This window comes from Tachypleus tridentatus, chromosome 6, assembly GCF_004210375.1.
Source record: "Tachypleus tridentatus isolate NWPU-2018 chromosome 6, ASM421037v1, whole genome shotgun sequence".
NCBI lineage: Eukaryota > Metazoa > Arthropoda > Merostomata > Xiphosura > Limulidae > Tachypleus > Tachypleus tridentatus.
Genome location: NC_134830.1, coordinates 14,942,559 through 14,964,888, shown reverse-complemented (window position 1 = coordinate 14,964,888; position 22,330 = coordinate 14,942,559). Strand labels below are relative to the sequence as shown.

Sequence of the window (22,330 nt, the reverse complement as noted above, 5' to 3'; positions counted from 1 at the left end):
AGAGCATAACAGTCAAACCACACCTTATAAATATTAACGAAGAGCCAATAATCATTATTCAAGAAAATTTTGTGTATTTTGGTCGCTATTGACAATCGCGAACGATGACATAATTGTGAGAAATGGTGCAAATATTTGTTTTATAGAAGCATCGTGATGATAAGATTATTCATTGAGAGAATAGAGATACAAAATTATATAAAAGGCTTTTCACCAATTCAGTGAACATAAGAAGTCTACAGGCGTATGTCCTAACATATACTCTTTCTCACAAAACTATCAATTCGTAATCCGAGGGTCGCGGGTTCTAATCCCGGTCACAAACATGCTCGCCCTTTCAGCCGTGGGGGCGTTATAATGTCACGATCAATCCTATTATTCGTTGGTAAAAGAGTAGCCCAGGAGTTGGCGGTGGGTGGTGATGATTAGCTGCCTTCCCTTCAGTCTTACACTGCTAAATTAGGAACGGCTAGCGAAGAAAGCTGTCGTGTAGATTTGCGCGAAATTAAAAACAAAACAAAAGAGAACTATCAAAGGCAACAGTCCGTTTCAGAAATCATATATATTGTTGTTTGTTTGTTCAGATTGAAGTTGTACAATCGTAATCTGTGTAAATTCATCCAAATGAGTAAAATAGGTATTAACTATCTGTTTCACCCCCCAATGGCACGAGCGGTATGTCTGCAGACTCTAAGCGCGAGAAACTGAGTTTCGATACCTGACGAGCAGAGCATAGACAGCCCTTCGTGTAGCTTTGTGGTTAAGTACAAACAAAGTATCTGTTTCAAGATAATTTTCAACATATCATTTACTTTACGTAAAACCTGAAACAATGAAATAAAAATAATGACATATCTGCTTTTTTAAACCAAAAAAAATGTTTAACAATTAATTTTTCCAAATGAACTAACCTTTTCTATAAAAGTTCCGAGCTTCTTAAATGCAGGCAACAAATGTTCTTCGATGACGTTCTTAGCTTCAGATTTCAGTGTCTCCCTGTAGATATAATACAATATACAGAATGTACTGTGTATGTTGATTAAGACATATAAAAGTGCAGTAAAATGAAGTAATTATGTCACTTTATGTCATATGATTCTACCGATAATTCTTTCCAATCGCTAACGTTTTTTTTTGTTTTTTTTGCACCATTAATCCATTAAGTTCAATGTTTTGTTGTATCCGGATGCAAGGAATAATGCTATTTTGGTTACAAATGTTGAAGGAGTGCAACAAACATTATCTGTGTTATAAATGGACAGCTGAGTTATTTCGAGACACTGATGAGATGTGGAATATTTTTAAAGATAATTTTGTAAATGTTCAAGGTAAATATATTCCTGGTAAAAAAAAGAACGTAGCTGCAAGTAAAAAGCCAAGTTGGTTCACAAAGAGTTTAAAAAGTAAAATAAAAGAATATCACAGTAAATTTAACAAATTTAAATTGACCAAAGACAGAGGACTTAGAATATCAAAAAGTTGGTAAAACAGGAAATAACAATGTGTGGATAAATTTGGCTCTAAAGGTAATACTAAAGCGTAAGGATGTTTTTCAGAACATTAATGTAAAGAAAATGTTAGTTTGGTTTGATTTGGATTATTTTGAATTTCGCGCAAAGCTGCACGAGGGCTATCTGCGCTAGTCGTCCGTAATTTTGCAGTGTAAGATCAGAGGGAAGGCAGCTAGCCATCACCACCCACCGACAACTCTTGAACTATTCTTTAACTAACGAATAGTGAGATTGACCATTACATTATACCGTCCCCAACGGCTGAAAGGGTGAGCATGTTTGGTGCGACGGGGATTCGAACCCGCGACTCTCGGATTACGAGTCAAGAGCCTTAACCCACCTGGCCATGCTGGACCTTAAGGATATGAAAAAGTCCAAAAATCCGGATAGGACCTTTGAAGGATGATAAAGGAAGGCTAGTATCTGATCATTATGAGTTAGCTGCGTTATTAAATTTAGCTTTCACTTTGGTTTCTTACTAACGAAGATTTAAGCAAGATTCAACATCTTGAAGAGTTGATGAATGGAAACAAGATCGAACAAGATAACTACATTAATTCTGAGCTGGTTATGAAAAAAAAATTGGAAATTTAAAGGAAGGTAAGGCTCATGCGCCAAATAATATTTCCACAAGGATTTTGAAGGGGGTTAAAAATTGAATAGGAAAGCCAGTTACTACTATTTTTTCAGTCATTAGTTAATGAACGTGTAACCAAAGAAATTGAGATTAGAAAATGTGGCTCCCATTTTCAAGAGAGGTAAAATTGTCCCAGTAATTAGAGGCAATTATATTTACATCAGCTGTGGGCAAGGTTTTGGAAAGTCTGATAAAATATGCTTTGCAAGGTTATTTAACAAAATTTAGAATGTTACTGGATATTCGACATGGTTTTACAAAGGGAAAATTTTGCCTTAAATTTTTTTGATGTTCTTTGAAAAGGTTACTGCATGGAAGATGAGAGTAGTACTGTAGATTTGGTGTATCTGAATTTTCAGAATTTACCAGTTGCCATATAAAATGTTGTAAAAATTACCTCTTTTAGATGGAGTTCAGTCAAATTGGGTTAATGCCACACATGAAGTATCTTAGTCTTAGGACCTGAGCTCTTTTTGATTTACATTAATGGCATAAATGAAATAATGATGAACAAATTATTTAAATTTGCATAAGATATCTAGGTCTTGGGTGTAGCTAGATGTGAAGATAATGCTGCTGATTTACAAAGGGTTTAGACCATTTAGTGTGTTGGAGAAATAAATGTGGCACAGGTTTTAATTAAAATAAATGCAAAATAATATATGTAGGTCATCATAATTTGAATTATAAGTTGGATGGAAATAAACTTAACAGTGTTATGAAAGAACGGAATCTTGGTGTAATAATCGATCTCTAACGTCATCCAAGCAGTTTTCTGGTAGAGCAAATATGATCTTCGGTTATATCTACAAAAATATTGAATACAAGTATAAAGAAGTTATAATTTGATTGTATAAGTTACCGGTTAAACCTCATTTGGAATATTGTGTCCCGTCTCGGTCTCCTTGACTTTGAATTGTTAGAAAAGGTCCAGAGAAGCCTTACTAGAATGGTGCCTGGGATGGAGGGGTTATGATACGAGAAGAGGCTGAAATATCTCAAGTTGTTTTATCTTGAAAAAAGAACATCTGCAGGGTCTAATTGAGGTTTTTGAGATTGTTAGTTTTTGTGTTTGAATTTCGCGCAAAGCTACTCGAGGGCTATCTGTACTAGCTGTCCTTAATTTAGCAGTGCAAGACTAGAGGGAAAGCTCCTAGTCATCACCACCCACCGCTAACTCTTGGGATACTCTTTTACCAACGAATAGTGGGATTGACCGTCACATTATAACGCACCCACGGCTGAAAGGGTGAGCATATTTGGTACGACCGGGATTCAAACCCGCGACCATCGGATTACGAGTCGAACGCCTTAACCCACCTGGCCATTACTTTTGAGATTGTAATCTGAATTGATAGCGTTGGTACGTCATTTTTTTCATACATATCAGTCAGAATAGTTGGATTAGGAGACAAATATAAATTGTGGCATGGTAAGAGCCACCTTCAGTTAAGAAAATCTTATTTTTCTAAAAGGGTAGTTGGAATTTGGGATGGATTGCCTTAGGATATCGTGAAGGCAATAAATGTAAGTGAGTTTAAGAGAAAGCTTGATAATTATATAAACGGATAGGGTTTGTTTTTAATTTAGTTATTAATAATTGTAGTTTACTTTATAGCATGGAACAGCCAAAAAGAACCAGTAGATTCTCTGTTGTCCCAAAATGTTATGTTACCCAGACTGAGCCATATTTCTTTCTTTTCGAATTTTGTTAAGTATAATTGATATCCTGTCTTAAATCTCAACACGTACTTGCCGCTTAAGTTTACGGATATATCACGTCAGAAAACAATGTCATGTAATTATCCCAAAATTGATCAGTGTGCTGTGTTATCCGACTTCCTAAAGAATGCCAAACAATGCAATAAACGTGGTTCTGTTACAGTCGGTTTAGGGTGACTTTATGTACACTAAGTTTGTCACATTAATTTCTCGCTAGCATATTCAAATTTGTTTCAATGTAATATACTGAGCCCTTTATAAGAAAGTTTTAGCTCTCATACAACTTTAATCCAAATTTTCAAGAAAATAAAAGTAATTGAATCTCTTTTTTAGAGAATATTAAGAAAATGAAACATATTAAACACCAAAATAATATTCCATCTTTATAATAAAAATAATCTTCCTACTGTTCTGTAGATGGTACTGAGTCCGGAAACGATAAAAATGGTTTGAAGAATGATGAATCTTCTACAGGTTTCTGAAGAAGTGCAAACTGTTCAAGTACATGTTTCTGTAAGTATTAAAATGTTATTATTGAAGATGGAAAGACACTATATGATAATATGACATTGCAATATCATACAACAAGCTTAAGATTCCTAACTTTGCTATATGTCCTCAGTGGCTCAGCACTGAGTCTGAAGGCCTATACCGGTAAAACTCGGGTTTCGATCTTCGTGGTGGGCACAACACAGATAACTTTCTGTAGTTATGTTTTTACCAATAAATATAGAAACTTAATATAATATGCACCATTTATGTTAAAAATCCCAAAATATTAAACTCAAACATTGTCGCTCATATCCTTAGAATATTTACTTCAATATAGTGACATATTTCAAAATATTTTTATGAATAACAAATATCCTTTGTTGTACTTTAGTTTTAATTTCTTAACGCAAATAGTATTTCAGTAACATTTGAAAATGAAATATCTTATTATGTAATTCCGTTTCATCGCCATAAAATTTCACAATTATTATGGAAAATAAATTGTTTGTTTGTTTTTTAAATTTCGCACAAAGCTACTCGAGGGCTATCTGTGCTAGCAGTCCCTAATTTAGAAGTGTAAGACTAGAGGGAAGGCAGCTAGTCATCACCACCCACCTCCAACTCTTGGGCTACTCTTTTACCAACGAATAGTGGGGTTGGCGGTCACATTATAACGCCCCCACGGCTGAAAGGGCGAACATGTTTGTCGCGACCGGGATGCGAACCCGCGACCCTCAGATTAGCACTCTATATCAGTTATACCATTCTAAGGAAATAATAAACTTCATCTAAAACAAATCAATAATTATTACATAGATGTTTATGAGTTATTACGTTGTTTACGTATACCGAACATTCAGAAATCTTTTTGGTTTTGTTTTTAAAATTTTGAGAGGCAAAAAACGAAATCAAAGGGTTAGATGAAACCAAGAATAAACTATTAGTTGGTTTTTGCTGTTGAGCTCAAGGCTACACAATGAATTATCTGTGCACGAGCCACCATGGATGAAGAGTCGATTTTCAAGCACTGTTGTGCTGCATATTTATCGCCGAGCTATTGAAGAACATCTTGAACGTTCGGTAAACTGTGAAAAATTGTGTAAGGTAATAGACTTGAATATATTTTTTAAAGAAACCGTATGCTGAGTTAGTTGTACAGGTTTAAAGAAGGCCGATCAATAGGAACACGTGGTTATCACTAAAAATAAGAAACATTGAAACTGTTTCTCGTATCATTTTCATTACATAATAATTATACGTTATTTTTGCAGGAAGTTATAGTCGTATGTTTTCTGTAAGTTTATTGCTGCTTCTATATCCCTAAAACAAATCAAGATACACATTATTAAATTACAAACTACAGCCAGAAAACAAAAACGTTATAGGTTACCATGGATACAGCATGGTTTGTTCGACCTTGACGGATTCCTTCTTTCATAAGTTCGATTATTTCATCTGCCTTTAAAGAAAAAATATCTGAAATGAACTTCGAGGCATTTACTGGTACGAAGCGCAAAGTCTACCTTTTTACGTTTTAATTGCCTATTTATTCACCTAATTATTTCAATTAATTATGATATTAAAATATTAAATTTAAATCAACAGAAAATTACCAATATTGTTTAACTGCTAGATATTCAATTATAAAAAGACTCATGTTAAAGATAATATTAAAATATTAAATTTACGTCAACGGAAAATGACTAATATTGTTTAACTGTTAGATATTCAATTATAAAAAGATTCATGTTAATAATAACTTTAATTATTTATTAATATTGTTTAACTGTTAGATATTCAATTATAAAAAGATTCACGTTAATAATAAATTTAATTATTTATTAATATTGTTTAACTGTTAGATATTCAATTATAAAAAAACTTCATGTACTGCATTAATAAAACAAAAGCATTACATTTCTTTTGTAATAGAAGAAGTAGATAGAAGTAATCAATTTTATATTCGTCTCATGATTATTGGGAAATTTTACATGATCTACAAACACTTTTTATGTGTTCAAAAGGTATAATAAATATTCATGTAATCATTTTACAGAACTTGATCCCTTAACAGGTTTTCATTACATTTTGAAAAAGAATTGGGATCTAAAATTACGAGAAAAAAAATAAAAATAAACTTGGTTTGAGATTCATCGACTAATCTAAAGATGTATATTATTAAATTTAAAAGAACGAACTATCGGGTTTGAATGGATTCTGTTTTATATTGAAACAAAAATCTCAGTAACAATTTCATTACAATATAATAAAGTCAGATAACATCAATTTGTTGTAAAAACAGAGCATTAAAAAGTTTACTAACAACACGTTTTCGAACTTTCTGCAATTGTATGTACGATGAATGTCCGAAAAATTCCGGACTATAAAGAAAAGAGACACAATTACAATGTTTTACTTTACAGTCTAATATGTCCTGCTGAGTCTATACAGTTGCACCAGTAATGATCTATAGCCTTAATGGCCTTCTGAAGAAACTATTCTTGGTCCTCAATCCATGACTGGACGTTACGTACAAGATTATCATTACTCTCAAGTCTTCAATCTTTTGTAAAACTTATAAGGCACTGAAAGCGAAACCTTCACTTGAAGCTAAATCTGGTAAGTAAAGAGAGGAGTGGCTGAATCATTCGAAGCTAGTATCGTGGATAGCGTTCCAAGCAATACCTGATGTATCAGTTAGGCATCGCTCTGATTGGATAGTACACCTTTTTAAGACATCATTCTCTCGTTTATTTGTCTTCGTGACGTATAGTCGATTAACGATGCACAGTAACCTCTTGTAACGGTTTGTTTCTTTTCTAAATAATCAACTTGTGAAACATCCTTAACAACCCAAATAATTGAGGCCGTGATCTTCTTTACAGAGGACTGTAACTTAAACTTCTCTGGAGTGGGTGAATTTGGGTGTTTACATTGAAACTTCGTATTTTTGATTCTTGTTTTGAAGAGGTGAGCTCATGTTTCATCTGTACTTAAGAATGTATTGAAATCTTTAGAGTAGTCGTTGGCTTTCAACAACTTGGATTCGTTTCTACTCAGGTGCAACATTTTTATAACCAGTCTTGAACTAGTTTTAGTCATGAATAAACTGTCAGTCAATATGCTTGCTACAGTACTTTTATTGAGTATCACTTTCTCTGCAAATTCCCTGGAGATAATTTTTCTACAAAACCAAATAGTAAACTTTTTTTCTTCAGTTTCTGTTGTGGAAGATGTTGAAGACTAACCTTACCTCGAATCACCTTCACATGATTGTCTTTCACACTTAACCTTAACACCATCAAGTTTCAGTGTTAAATGTACTGATGCTGTTTCCACATTTTGATGGATTTCTTGCGGTGTTATTTTGTTTTTAACAGAATATTCTATCACGGCACGAAGTTTGATCTTTGCCATGACTTTAAATACTGCTCATTTTTGTCCTTGAAAAATCCACAACATACCAAATAAACTCCTTAAAATATAAACTACATGTTGTTTACTCATAAAAAAGTTAAAACGTAATATTTATTTTAAAAACTATATTATATATACAATACAATAGTCGTCCTATTCAGCTAGGGCTACTAATGTTTTGGACAACTCTCTTGTCAATTGTAAACTAAAAGTTAACTTTATGTGCTTGAAGACTCATTTTAGGTTTATTACGATCACTTGACTTTATAACTTAAATACTTATTGTAAAACAGGAATATACGAATTAAAGAATAAGTTTTTAACAATTGTTATGGAGAACTGAACGAAGATGGTACAGTTAACATATATAACAGGTTAATACTGATGTCTTGTGCCATGTATAATTATTATATTTTAATCTTACCTGTTTTGGAAAAGCACGATACCTTGAAATCAGTTTTCTAAAGTCCTCAGCGGTATCAAAATTCATATAATTGTTCACTGTCGTTTTTAATTTCAGCTGTACACCTTCTAAGCGATTAACAGGGAATAAATACCTAAATAAATATAGATAATATATTACTACCTTCAAACTGTCTATTATATTAATTTCAATTTAATTGAAATAAACAAGCAATTTAATATTAGAAAAAAAATGTGAATAAACATTTTAATGTTATTTAATAATTTATATACTTTATATATTCCCCAATGTACTGAAAAATTTTCAAATGTGTGAACTTTAAACAAAGTTATGAAAAATTCATTCATTTTTGGATTAGAAAAATATGTTTGCTCTCCAGTATCACAGTGGTATGTCAGCGGATTTACAACGCTAAAATCTGAGTTTCGATACTCGTGATGGGCAGAATAGTAATAGTCCATTCTGTAACTTTGTGCTTAACTACAAAGAAACAAAGACAAAACCACACATACTTGAAATAAACTCTTAAGTTATCTTATATTGTGGGCACTTTCTCAGACTAATTTTTTATAAATTTAGAAATGTGAATTTAACAAAAAACAAAGTACTTTTAGATTTTAAAACAACATGACAAAACTATGATTACTTCAGTCGAGAATACTTCTGGTAAGTTGAAGTTTTATGTAACCCGGTTACTAGTTTGTTTGTTTAGTTTTTATTAATCTAATTGTATGTTGCATTACATTTGACAACCATTTGAAGTATAAATTATTCTCAAGACGACTGCTATGGATATTTGAGCTTTAATTAAAATAATTGTTAACCTGAAGATGACCTAAGAAGGTTGAAACTTTTTTTCTGCACTTTATTTTAATTAAAGTTCTAATACCCATACAAACCATCTTGAGAATACATTTTAAGTTTAACAACGTTCATTATGATTCCTAATTTATGTGAAATAAATATTTTCTTAAACATTAGCCTGATCTTACCCTGGAAATTTCATTCCGTCAACGAATAGTTGCAGTTCGGAAATTAAAAGTTCTAAGTTATAACGGTTTGGTCCATCTTCCACATTAGGAAGTAATTCTTGAGCGATATGAAGGAACCTCTCAGCATCAGTCTTTTTAGGAAAAAAAGAAACACATCAATTATGTAAGAAATGTTAAAATACTGTTTTTTCACAGTAATATACTAAAATATTTTACAAGTATTTATATTTGTTTCTCTCTCTAAATAGGTTTAAGGTTTTTCTAATGACAGTTTCTATTTTTATCATTTTGTCTAATTTTTTGTTCAGCTTGTGAAAATGAATAGTTTATAAGAAACATGAGCATACTAGTTATTACAACATTGTTTCTACATGACACAAAATGTTGAATAGAATTAAATAAAAGAACATTTATTATACATTATAATAAACGACTTTTCAGCTACAAATGTGTTTCGTATAAAAAAATAAATACTTCACGTGAAATTTATTACAACATTTTAAAGAGAATTAGATTCTTAGGTTAAATGTATCGAAACGAATAGTTTAAAATTTCGTTACTGAGATCCTATTTAATGAATAATCTCTGACGATGTTTTCCGATTTCCAAACGAAAGATTCAATAAAATATTAAAGCTGCTCTCATAAATTAAAAGTGTAATAAAGATAATTATGAAAATACCTTCAACAAAATCCAACACAACCACATACCAGTAACACACATAATATTTGTCATGAAACATGGATGGTATTTACAAGTTTCTTGAAGATTTGATCATCTTAGTCTCTTAAAATCACCTTCAACATTACCTAAAATTAAAATACCCATTATCATCATTTAATAATAGTTAGTCATAGGGTGGAAGTTTGGAGTCATACAGATGTAGAAATATAAAGTGGTTTATTTCGACTATAAACGTATTTTAATAACTGCCTTTTCCATCAAAATATTACAGGTGAGTACCTTCTCACTAATAGCTAGAGACAGAAAGACAATGGGTTTGGTTTGGTTTTGAATTTTGCGCAAAGCTACACGAGGGCTATTTGCGCTAGCAGTCCCTAAATTAGCAGTGTAAGACTAGAGGGAAGGCAGCTAGTCATCACCACCCACCGCCAACTCTTGTGCTACTCTTTTACTAATGAACAGTGGGATTGACCGACACATCATAACGCCCCAATGGCTGAAAGGGCGAGCATATTTAGTGTGACGGGAATTCGAACCTGCAACACTCGGAGTGCCTTAACCACCTGGCCATGTCAGGCTAAAAGGTAATAGGAGTTGAGATTTTGTTCGTCAAAGTAATCATTTCCGAACACCACATTTGACTTTCCATAGGAACTATCATTGACATTTACGTTTTGATCATGTCCGATAGAAGGAATATATATAGCGATTAAGGAGAATGACAGTGAAAGTTTTCAGTTATCACAAACTCTGGCACAGTATAAAGTTTCAGGCTAGAATCTCATAATTCACAGTTTGGGTTTTTACACTAACTTCTCTCATTGTTAAATAGTGCTATTGTGATCCCTTATACACATCGATGTAATTTATAGTATTAGGACTGTTTATTAACTTATGTTTAACTTCTTAAACTAAACACACTTTAAAAAGTTTACCTTTCTTTTTCTGATGGCTTCTAGAGAGTATGAATATAAACGATCATCAAACGTGTGGTTTCCTGTTTGAGAGGCAAATTCTGGACTTTGTTGCAACCTCCATGTCCAAAATTCGGAAAACAGTGCCTCAGGATTTTTCTTTTCTATAGTTTTCTCAGGTAAGGACTCACCATATAGACAACTAGTCTGTAAAATTAAAAAAATAAAAACAGGTCTGAAAAGTAATGTTTTTAATAAAAAAACAAATAAATGCTATCCACGAGTTAAATAATAAACTGTTAACTCAATCATGTCCTTTGTAATATAAACTTAATGAAAGCCAAATCATAGAAATTATATTTATAAAAACATATTACCGATAATACTTTTCATTCATTATTATCCGTATGCGAGGTGAGCTAAATGTTGATTGTTGCATCGTGATGATATCAGCCCCCAGTGGTATCTTTGCAAATTATACTGCTACAAGCCGGGCTGAGATATCCGTTGTGAAGCTTTGTGTTTACAAACAAACAAATAGTAACGATTGCAAATAAATTATGCTGGCTTCCCTAAAACTTTTGAAATTAAATAAAAGCCACCGGTTCCTTAACTTTTGTCCCCAGCTAGTACAGCGGTAAGCCTACTGATTTACAACGCTAAAATCAGGGGTTAGATTCCCCTTGGTGGACTCAGTAGAAACCCCGAAGTGGTTTTGCTATAAGAAAACACACACGTTCCTTAACTTTTTATTTAATGTAAAAATTTAAAAAACGAGTTAAAATATATGTTGTATGAGGTAAGAAATTGATAAAGTAATCGAAATGTAAAAACAAACACTTTATGCTCAGTTTTGAAAAAAATGAAACATATTCTTCAACATAATTAATGTAAGATAAACCCTTTAAAAATCACATAAAAGAACATAATGTTAATGTTTTTGTGTGCCATACTGAAAACTACTTCAGTGTTTCGTACCAAAAATAAAAGACTAAATACCATTCTTTATAAAGAGTCACATTAAGACATGTAAAACAAAGATAAAAGGCTGTTCATGAAAGCAAAAATACCAAAACCAAACTAGAACAAGATTAAAATTAAAACCCTTGTGATATTACAACAATGGCATATGTTCTTAAAATACTTACAATGTACTTCACTACATTTTCTACACACAATATAATGTATTCGCCATAGTAATGACTATAATATACACAGGTTTGAAGAGTATATAACCATGTATAACAAATAAAAGCAAAATATATTAATACAAACTAATACTTAAAGAAACAATCCCTTAAGATTGTTCAATGTTTATACGACAAATAATTTTAAAGTATTAAATTTATACATTTCTCTAATGGAATTTATATGAAAAGCTACTCAAGGGTTGCTGGTTCTAGATGTCTCAAATTTTGAAGTGATAAACTAAAGAGAAGACAACTAGTGAACACCATCTAACACTAATTATTGGGCTATGCTACTCAAAAAGACTAGGATTTTGCTGTCTTTTGTTATAATATAACCATATCCCCAATATTTTGGACTTATTTCTGATAGTAATGAATCATGGATCTACAGCTCAGCACGCTAACTGTTAGGTCCTTATACGAAAAGGAAAATAATATATATAATAATATGAACTTTGGGAGCTACATCATCTCATCTTTAGTGGAGTTCCAACAGCAAATTTTTAAATGTAATATTCGACTTCTATATTGCTGTGGCCATTTATGTATGTTTCCTTAGACCCTCACAAGAGCCTTCTGCATCTGTGTCATCTCAGCTGACAGATGATAGCATTCTTCATGCAGCTGTGAAAATGAATCCCTACACTTGAGGAAATAGAATTGCTGTCATTTTTAAAACAATCAAACTTTTGTCCATCTGGCTGCTGATACTAGGCAGTGGCACTTTATATTTAGTATGTAGGGAATTTTTTGTCCTTTTATTTCAGTCAAAAGCATAGTGAGCAAATGTAATTCACTGTCTTTGAAAATTGCTTCTGGGATTGTATTTATGGCAGAGGAGGTGCAACAGCTGACATGTGCGCTCCCATATCGATGTGAAGAGCTACTTATCGTTTAGTCGTGACTTTCACCATGTGATTTGTTGATTTCAATGTAGTCATATATTCTAGGAATTTGGATAAGCTCTACAAAGAAGTTAGTTCCGTGAAAGCCTGTCTGTTTGAGTTTTTAAATACAATGAATCTTTCTCAGGTGCATGCAATTGGACATTAATGACGTACGACAGACTGAAAGCTATTTCTTAGTAGATATGGTGCTTAATGTCCTGTCATCTATGCATTGTTATACTCATCACATTTTGTAGGTATCACAAAATGAGTTATCATTGCAGAATTCTTTCAAACTAAGATTTATCAGCTGAAATTTTATTTGATTATGATCAAAATTTGTACCGCAAAAGCTCTTATCTAAGCCATTTGAGAAAATCAAAGGATTACTATAGGCGCCATTGATGAAAAGCATCTGGCAACAATAGCTATTTTTATAGCAAGTGACAAATGGCAAAATGATTAAATCATGCCACAATAGTGAGTATCCTCGAGCCAGGAGGTACATTGCCGATGTAAACATGAACCACAGAGGAGCTTGAGATCAAGCATATCCATTGAAAGGGTGCGTTGAGCACACTGTTATTCTAACTCTAATTTAGCAGTGTAAGACTAGAGGGAAGGAAGCTAGTCATCACCACCCACCGCCAACTCTTGGGCTACTCCTTTGCCAATGAATAGTGAGATTTACCGTCACATTATAACACCCCCATGGCTGAAAGGACGAGCACGTTTGGTGTGACGGGGATTCGGACTCGCGACTTTCTGATTGCGAGTAGAGCGCACTAAGTACTTGATCATGCCAGGCCAGTTAATAAGAAAGCATCTGACTTTGATTATGGTTCATTATGATCGAGGTGAATCAAATTAGTCTGCATACATTTAAAAGAATAATAAAAAGAGCATTTGAACAACTTATTAAATCTTGTCAGATATATAACTATCTGCAATGACTGGTACTCAGAACAGATTGTACAATACTTTATTTTGAGTCTAACAGACTCTGTCTATAGTCTTCAACGTGCAATTCAACAAGAAGCTGCTCTGAGACTGTAAAATAGCCATTACTGAATATCACTAAACGTTCACCATGTGGAAACAGAGTAGTCTATCAGTTTGAATTCAAAATTCTTAATGTGTTGCCCAAAATGCTTGAAACTGTTTGCAAATGAGCTGCATCAGTTACATCGTAAAACAAACCTAACCTTGCAATGGAAGTGTTATCCAGAAAGCTGATGTAGTAGCATCTGAATGTAAGAAAGCTTTCACAATTACTAAGGCAGTTTCTTTCTTTTATGCTCAAGTGTAATGTATTGACTTAAAGCTGGTAACAAGAGAGAGAAAGTCTGTTGTGGTAACTTTAGTGACATTTTTATCTCAGACAGACCATCCTACTTAGGTTCCCACTTCATGTCAATTTCAAACCCAGTTGCGACCATTATGCCCACACGTCCCAGTGTTGTGATACGGACTCACGATTTACCAACCTTCCAATTGTGCACACAGCATGATATATACTGTATCATGTACTGATGATTCTTGTACCTCGAATTCATTCGGAAAAGGAGCACCAGAATATCTGTTTGTGAAAGGAATGTTGGATCGTCTTCAAGTTTACTAATGATATCATACCAAGGAACAACTTATAAAAGGCTATGGATTTTGATCGAAGATGCAACAGGTACAGGAGAACCAGCAAACAGCAATGAATACTACTATTATAGCTCCAGGAAACTAGAAAAGCTAAAATTACGTCTGGATTACTGAAAAGTGTTGTGATCAACCTACCTCTTTTTAGGACTGGTTTGTTCTTCGTATATACCTATCAGAGTACAAAGCACGTCTGAGATCTGTACGCGAAACATGAATTTATAGAAATGGATGATCAAAATACTATCACACAACATTACGCATATACAAGAGATTAAACTGATTAAACTAAAAATGCACTGGTTTACCTGTATTCATTTGCATGGAAGTGGCCTATCTAAGCCATGATTTGTGTTGAAAGGGAATTTTAAGGCTCCTGTGGTAATAGCAATCAAGAAGTCTGCAATGTCCTTGGCTTTGTGTAATATAATTGATGGTTTGTGGCAAACTTTTCCAAAATTTCCTAGCCATTATCGGCTCTTACTAATTTACAGATGCACTTCAAATACTGCATTACAAAGAAAGAAGTACTTGTATTTTTACAAACCTTTTAGAACAACTTGTAGGAAAGAACGTTTATGCTTTGTGTGGAGAATAAATCACTGAAATTATTACTGAGGCTTAGGAAACTCTAAACGAATTACAATGCTCTGGATAGCAGCATTGCAAGAGTGTGATTTCATTTTATTAACACCTTGGTTCACCTTATGAAAGCACAGATGGATAGACTTGATCAACAATGGAACCTTTTCAGTTCATTTAATGTTTAGATCCCGAAAATAGTTCAGATCATTTCTGCTATAATAATGACAAGACAGGCAGTCGGAGATTTCACATGTAGATGGATGCCATGATTAGCACTCTGTGGTTTCTGAAAAGTGCAACTGAAGGACCAAGACTAACTAGGGAGCTCCTTGATAAACAACAGTATAAAGCATGATTGAATCGAATTTAGGAACCTACTGAAAACACAACTCTTTCGAGGCAGTTGTTTAAGCAGTTTAAGCAGTGAAGTGTATTGTATTGTTGCTGTACCATCAAGCAGTGACTTTGCATCTGTGCTACTATTATAGTTATAAGACTCACCAGAACATGCATAACATCAAAGATGAAGGATACCAAGGGTTAATTGCTGTGTACTAGCATTCATTGGTAGTACTTTATTACATGCATTGAGTTAACATTCAGTGATGGTTTTTCTAGCCAATCTGCAGCCGAAGTATTCAGAATTAATGTTAATTCTGTATGGTGTGTATCATCCAGAGAAGAAGTAAAATCAAAACTGTTGGTTTTGATGTGTGAAAAATAGCTCTGAATATTGCTCCATAATGTTACATTAATGAGCAGCAACTCCATACTCTTTGAACAAGCCTGTCAGTGGTTCAGCTACTGCCAACAATTGCCACAACGTCAAGAGAAATAGCAAATAGTAGATGTTTTAGTATTGAGAATATCTCTTTAGGAATCTTGTTGTAAAGTACTGATGAGAGTGGTACAAGATGTGCACCATAAGAATCATTACATTGCAATGCTGATAAAAACTCTTCCCTGAGTTAAGGTTACCTCGAGAGACTGTCGAGTGGTGGGGAAAGAAGGTGAAATAAGGCGACGCTTGACCTTCATTACTTAAAGCAATGATTCAAGCAACCACCACCAGGGGTCATACAGCTGCTGTGAATTCAATGCCTGCATTGATTCTATAAGCATAAATAGTCTGTAATCAAGCAAGAACTCTGCAGAGATTTCTAAACCCCAAATGATATGTTAGAGTTCAAGCAGCCTTTACAAAAAGATTCACTAGTTCAAGACCCCGTCCACTACTTTTGCGGTTGTAGTGACCTTCAAGTGCAGATTCAGTTCCTAAAGCGACATCACAAAAAACTGCGAAACAGCTGGATATCGGACAGAACCTGATATGATGGAGAACAATATTGTCTTTGACGATGATCAATGACTTTGAGAGAAAGAATCTTCCAGCTCAAAATAAAACTATTCTTTTAGACATGACGAAACTAAGGAGATAAAGAAATCTACACTAAGCCATGTCGACGAATATGTGAAGTATATGAATATACTTTTTATTATTACATTATTTATTATGGAGGCCCGGCATGGTCAAGCGTGTTAAGGCATGCGACTCGTAATCTGAGGGTCGCGGGTTCGCATCCCCGTCGCGCCAAACATGTTCGCCCTTTCAGCCGTGGGGGCGTTATAATGTGACGGTCAATCCCACTATTCGTTGGTAAAAGAATAGCTCAAGAGTTGGCGGTGGGTGGTGATGACTAGCTGCCTTCCCTCTAGTCTTACACTACTAAATTAGGGACGGCTAGCACAGATAGCCCTCGAGTAGCTTTGTGCGAAATTCAAAAACAATTTATTGTGGATTATCATTAAGCATGTATATTTGCAGGCTTTGCATAATATGCAATCGAAAAATGGTTAAAGTTAATTTTATTCTAACTGTCTTTTCTTTTTGTTATCCTCTGGAGTTAATAATACTTGCTCTGCATTTTTCTTTCTGAAGTGGGGGTATATTGCTGCAATACTGTACGTTGTGCAATAATGTTGAAAGCAATGTTTCTCACTGGTAGTTCAATTGATATTTAGAGATTGAAGTGCATGTTTGATGAAAGAAATCGAATTAAGAATCCACAGACAGGGAGTAGAGCGCTCCAACTAACAGGCCATGTCAGGCCGCCATAATAACGTCAAATATACAAGTTATAAAATATTAAACTTCAACGTGAATCCTGTTCTCCATTTACAACTTGTCACTTTGTTTTTTTAATTTCGCGCAAACCTATACGAAGGCCATATGCGGTAGCCGTCTCTGATTTAGCAGTGTAAGACTAGAGGGAATGCAGCTATTCATCACTCATCGCCAACTCTTGGGCTACTCTTTTACCAACGAATAGTGTGTTTGACCTTCACAGTATAACTCCCCCACGTCAAAAAAGAAAGTATGTTTGGGATTCGAACCCTCGACCCTTAACTTGCGATTCGAGCACTCTAACCACCTGATGATGCCGGGCCCTATTTACTCTAGTATCGTTGCTCTTTACTATTACGTTAGAACGGAAACTTATCTTAAAAGTATAAGATGTAAACGCTTAAGAAATATATTTATAAAATAACACTATGTAAAAAAATATTTACTTTTTCTTGTTCCTGGGCAAAAAATGTTATTTTCCAATTGCTTATGCCTAAAGTAAATGGAAAAGGCCTATTTTTCTCTTCAAACTTTGCTTTTGTGACCTGGGTAATGAAATTGTCAAAATTTACCTATTTTCCAGAACATTCCAGGTAGATTCAGTGTTGAGTAGCTGATAGAGAATTTTATCAAACATACAAGAACTTTCTAGAATGTTGCAGAACTTTCAAGAATTTTCTAGAATGTTGTAAGACTTACGAGAATTTTCTAGAACTTTCCATAGTAATATATATATATATATACAGAGGCTCACCACTCACAACTTCAGTTTAGTTCTAGCTGCCTAAGTGAATACATAGACCTATCTGATTTTTATCAGAGATGGCACCGAGAAGCTCCAAGCATTCTCCAGACGCATTCTGCTACGTATGTGGCCAATTTATGAAGATAAGAGCGAAAAAGTACTCTGTGACAACATCTGCCAAAATGTGTGAAGCCTACAAGACATATTTCAGCATGCCTGTCGTGGATCAATACAAACCCTGAGCACTTCATTTTACCTACAAGCACTGCAAAAAAAAAAAAAACACTCTAGAAGGTAAGACGGACAAATTTTGCTTGTTTGAATAGTAAGAAATAATATAGTACAAATTTTAGACCTTTTAAAATTTAAATATATTTTTTAAAATTTCCAATAGTATAAAAAATATCACATATAAAATATTTTGCATGAACCTCTTACACATTAGTTGTGGATGAAATAAATTTATTCTTCATAATAACAATTTTATTTTACTCTTTTGCAGGATGGTACAGAGGAGAAAAGAGAGCCATGAAGTTCGCTATTCCAAGAATTTGGCGTGAACCCACTGGCCACTTAAGCAATTGCTATTTCTGTATGGTGTACCCTTCCGAAAGTCGGGCTGGCATGAATGCATCTGCTATCATGCATCCGGACCTTCTGCATCCGTCGCCCCAGTGCCACACTGCCATTAGTTTCCTGTACCCACTCCGCCAGAGAGAAAACAGCCAACCTCAGAAGAGAGCAGCAAATCAAAAGAGGAGGTGGACATTGAAGATCTAGATTACAATTTCAGAGGTGCAGCTGGTGAGAGAAACCCATACTACGCCACCCAAAGAGACGTCAATGACCTTATGTAAATGAAAACGTGCAAATTTGCCCATTTTTACACAGAAAATAGGTTAATTTCTAAACTCCATTATCCAGGTCACAAAAGCAAAGTTTAATAACCATTTTTTTGTATTTTTACAACATAAGTAGTTAAGAAATAAACACATACTATCAAGGAACAAAATTTGTGTTACGTGGTGTAATTAACAAACAACAAAATGTTTACAACGACAAGAAATTTGAGGAACTAAACTTTGGATTCTGTTTGCTTATGAATTTCGCACAAAGCTGGTCGAGGGGTATCTGTGCTAGCCGTACCTAATTTAGCAGTGTAAGACTAGAGGGAAAGCAGCTAGTCATCACCACCCACCGCCAACTCTTGGGCTTCTCTTTTACCAACGAATAGTGGGATTGACCGTCACATTATAACGCCCCCACGGCTGAAAGGGCGAGCATGTTTGTCGCGACCTGGATGCGAACCCGCGACCCTCAGATTACGAGTCACACGCCTTAACTTTGGATTCTGCCTTTTCACTATCAAAAACTATTCATTTTGAAATTGTAATTGCGAAAAATTATTCAAGTAATGTTTTTAATTTTTATTTTAATTTCAGTATATAGCTTTTGCTTCATAACGTAAAGCAAGAATTAATTTATAGAACAAAAACGACTAACCTTTACTTATCACACTTTCCTAAAACCGGAAAGTTGCAATTTCGTCACCGTAACGAGGATGTTCGTATTGGTGTTTCAATACCGTTAATGAGAAGAGCATAGTCAATTAATTGTACAGTTGTTTGCTTAACACTAACCAAACAAACTAGCTACACCCAACTGTGTAGTTTTATGAATAACAACTATCAAACTGAGAAGTTATAGTGACATAGTATTTCCTTGCTAAAATAATATTTAATCATAAAGTTTTTGTAGTTGTTATTGTTGCTCAACAATATTAAATTAAATCACCACACTTGAAATGTGGGGCCAGAACAACTAATATACTCGTTTTTAGAGTATCTAAATGATCAATCTAATTAAAAGGTGAAGGAAAACACAAAACGTATAACATAAATATAAGTATAATAAACAACCAAGTTCAGTCTTTATAACTCTGCACGTGGCATATGTTTTACACGATTTTCTTTGCTATAAAAGTTTCCACAAAATATACTTTAACGAGTTTTCTGCAATGTGTATTTATACATTACGTTAAGAGATACTATAATCTTAGCAACAACGTAGTTTGTTATAATATCCATTTAATTATCGTGGCTGCACATAACATATCACAGAGAAAACAAACAGAAATATATACGTAAAATATTTTCTCAACCCAAACGAGCCGTTTTCACATAAATATTTCTCTACAAGTCAATTTTCTCGACATCACTGATTAAACAAACAGAAAACGTTGTGAAACATGACATTAAGCAACTTTGATAATTACCATACATGTTGCAAGAATGAATATCCAACAAGAGACCGGAAAATACGTCTTCATATCAAGTATTAGCAACACCAGACTGTTCGATGACGCATTCAAGTTAAGTTTCAATGACTCTTCAACACGTATTCCAGCGTTGAGTTAACGGCAGAGATAACTGAAATCCTGTTTTCTAATTATATCTCTTTGGACTAGTTACCACAACTAGTTTGACAGCTATTTGCTGACATACTTTGGAATGTTACTTTAGCTATCACGGACTTCGTTCTCCTGAGAGCACAACACGGAAAAAACTTGCAAGCAAAAAAATAAAAATATTCAGGAAATAATTATTTTATTTTGCGACTAAAACAATCTAATGTTTGATAACGAGAAATTGTATTGCAATTATTAATTTCTGAAGAAAAAAATTGTCATAGCAACTTAGTCACATCATTTATATACACTATACTTTAACTCCCTGAGTGTCATACATATTGATCTCATAGAGGAAGTACAACACCTCAGGCCCGGCATGGCCAAGCGTGTTAAGGCGTGCGACTCGTAATCTGAGGGTCGCGGGTTCGCATCCCCGTCGCGCCAAACATGCTCGCCCTTTCAGCCGTGGGGGGCGTTATAACGTGACGGTCAATCTCACTATTCGTTTGTAAAAGAGTAGCCCAAGAGTTGGCGGTGGGTGGTGATGACTAGTTGCCTTCCCTCTAGTCTTACACTGCTAAATTAGGGACGGCTAGCACAGATGGCATTCGCGTAGCTTTGTGCGAAATTCCAAAACAAACAATACAACACCTAACGCTTCTTCTAACATGGGAACATTAATCGTACGTAAGGTTGGAATTTGTGTAGTCGAGTTTTATATAAATTAAAACAGTTTTAGCTAAAAATATGTCTTTAGATTATTTATACAACGACAGTCTTTCGTGATTATGGTTTCTTTAATAAGAAGTTCGAAATATGAAAATATAGTTGTAATAACTGCAAAGTTCTAAATTTGTAAATGATCACCTGTGGGTTATTTTATGTGATCGAACTGTTAGGTGGCAGTATTTTCCTGTTACGTGGCACTATTTTTCTGTTAGGTGGCAGTATTTTTCTGTTAGGTGGCAGTATTTTCCTGTTAGGTGGCAGTATTTTTCTGTTAGGTGGCAGTATTTTCCTGTTAGGTGGCAATATTTTTCTGTTAGGTGGCAGTATTTTCCTGTTAGGTGGCAGTATTTTTCTGTTAGGTGGCAGTATTTTCCTGTTACGTGACAGTATTTTCTTGTTAGGTGGCAGTATTTTTCTGTTAGGTGGCAGTATTTTCCTGTTAGGTGGCAGTATTTTGCTATGTAAAATCACTTTTACTCGATACGCTTGAGTATTCATGTGCTCCGGTTTTTTTTTTTACTTCTGGCAATGTATGCCACTTTAGAGTTACCACACGGTTAATTGTATATAAAAAATAAGCAAAGGGTAGTTTTTAACTTTGAAACTTGGTCAAGAGATGTGTCTGAGTTAAGTCTAGAGTTTTCTATAAACATGGAGACTTTTTTTGTGTCAGTAAACTTTCATAACACGAAAACGATAAAGAGATTGTGAGAGCAAATTCGAGAGGACAGTGCATAAGTTGTTTCAACATCAGAATTTTTTTTTTAAATACTTACAATAACTTCGGTAAGAAATTTTTACTCTAACATTTTGGTTTAAACTTTTCAGTGTCGGACTCTTTTCTTTGTGTACAAGGATGTAACTAAAATAAAAAGTAAAAATTATGTTTAATAATGAAACGACAAGTTTCAGTTTGGAAATAACAGGACTAAAGCTGTCATAGTTAGCATACAGATCAGCATTAGTGTTTTAAATCCTTCGTTCTGCTGACCAAGGTCAAAAATAAAGTGATTTGAACATCAGGGTGGACCTGCTTCCGACATGCACGAAATACCAAACTTATCAGTTGACACAATAGACGGCGTTACATTTACACCTGAAATATTAATATATCACTCGGACATATGAAACGTTGGTGGACATGATAGCTGAAATATCATTATATCATTCGCACATATGAAATGTTGGTAGATACTATAGCTGAAATACTAACATA

At 34.1% G+C, this 22,330-nt stretch overlaps 1 protein-coding gene across 2 annotated transcripts in view; it reads right to left on the bottom strand.

Moving 5' to 3' along the window:
* Positions 1-22,330, bottom strand: part of LOC143251969 (uncharacterized) — a 170,798-nt gene that overhangs the window by 15,080 nt on the left and 133,388 nt on the right. The window contains exons 1-7 of one of the 2 annotated variants that reach the window (XM_076503388.1): positions 20,251-20,484; positions 10,815-11,000; positions 9,196-9,326; positions 8,204-8,336; positions 5,753-5,821; positions 4,278-4,381; positions 912-996 (exon numbers count right to left, since the gene is read on the bottom strand). In XM_076503388.1, the coding sequence (XP_076359503.1) occupies positions 912-996; positions 4,278-4,381; positions 5,753-5,821; positions 8,204-8,336; positions 9,196-9,326; positions 10,815-11,000; positions 20,251-20,304 (762 nt within the window). In that variant the 5' untranslated portion in view covers positions 20,305-20,484. Of the gene's footprint in view, positions 1-911; positions 997-4,277; positions 4,382-5,752; positions 5,822-8,203; positions 8,337-9,195; positions 9,327-10,814; positions 11,001-20,250; positions 20,485-22,330 lie in introns of those variants that run through there. The other variant, XM_076503389.1, reaches the window with a different exon arrangement.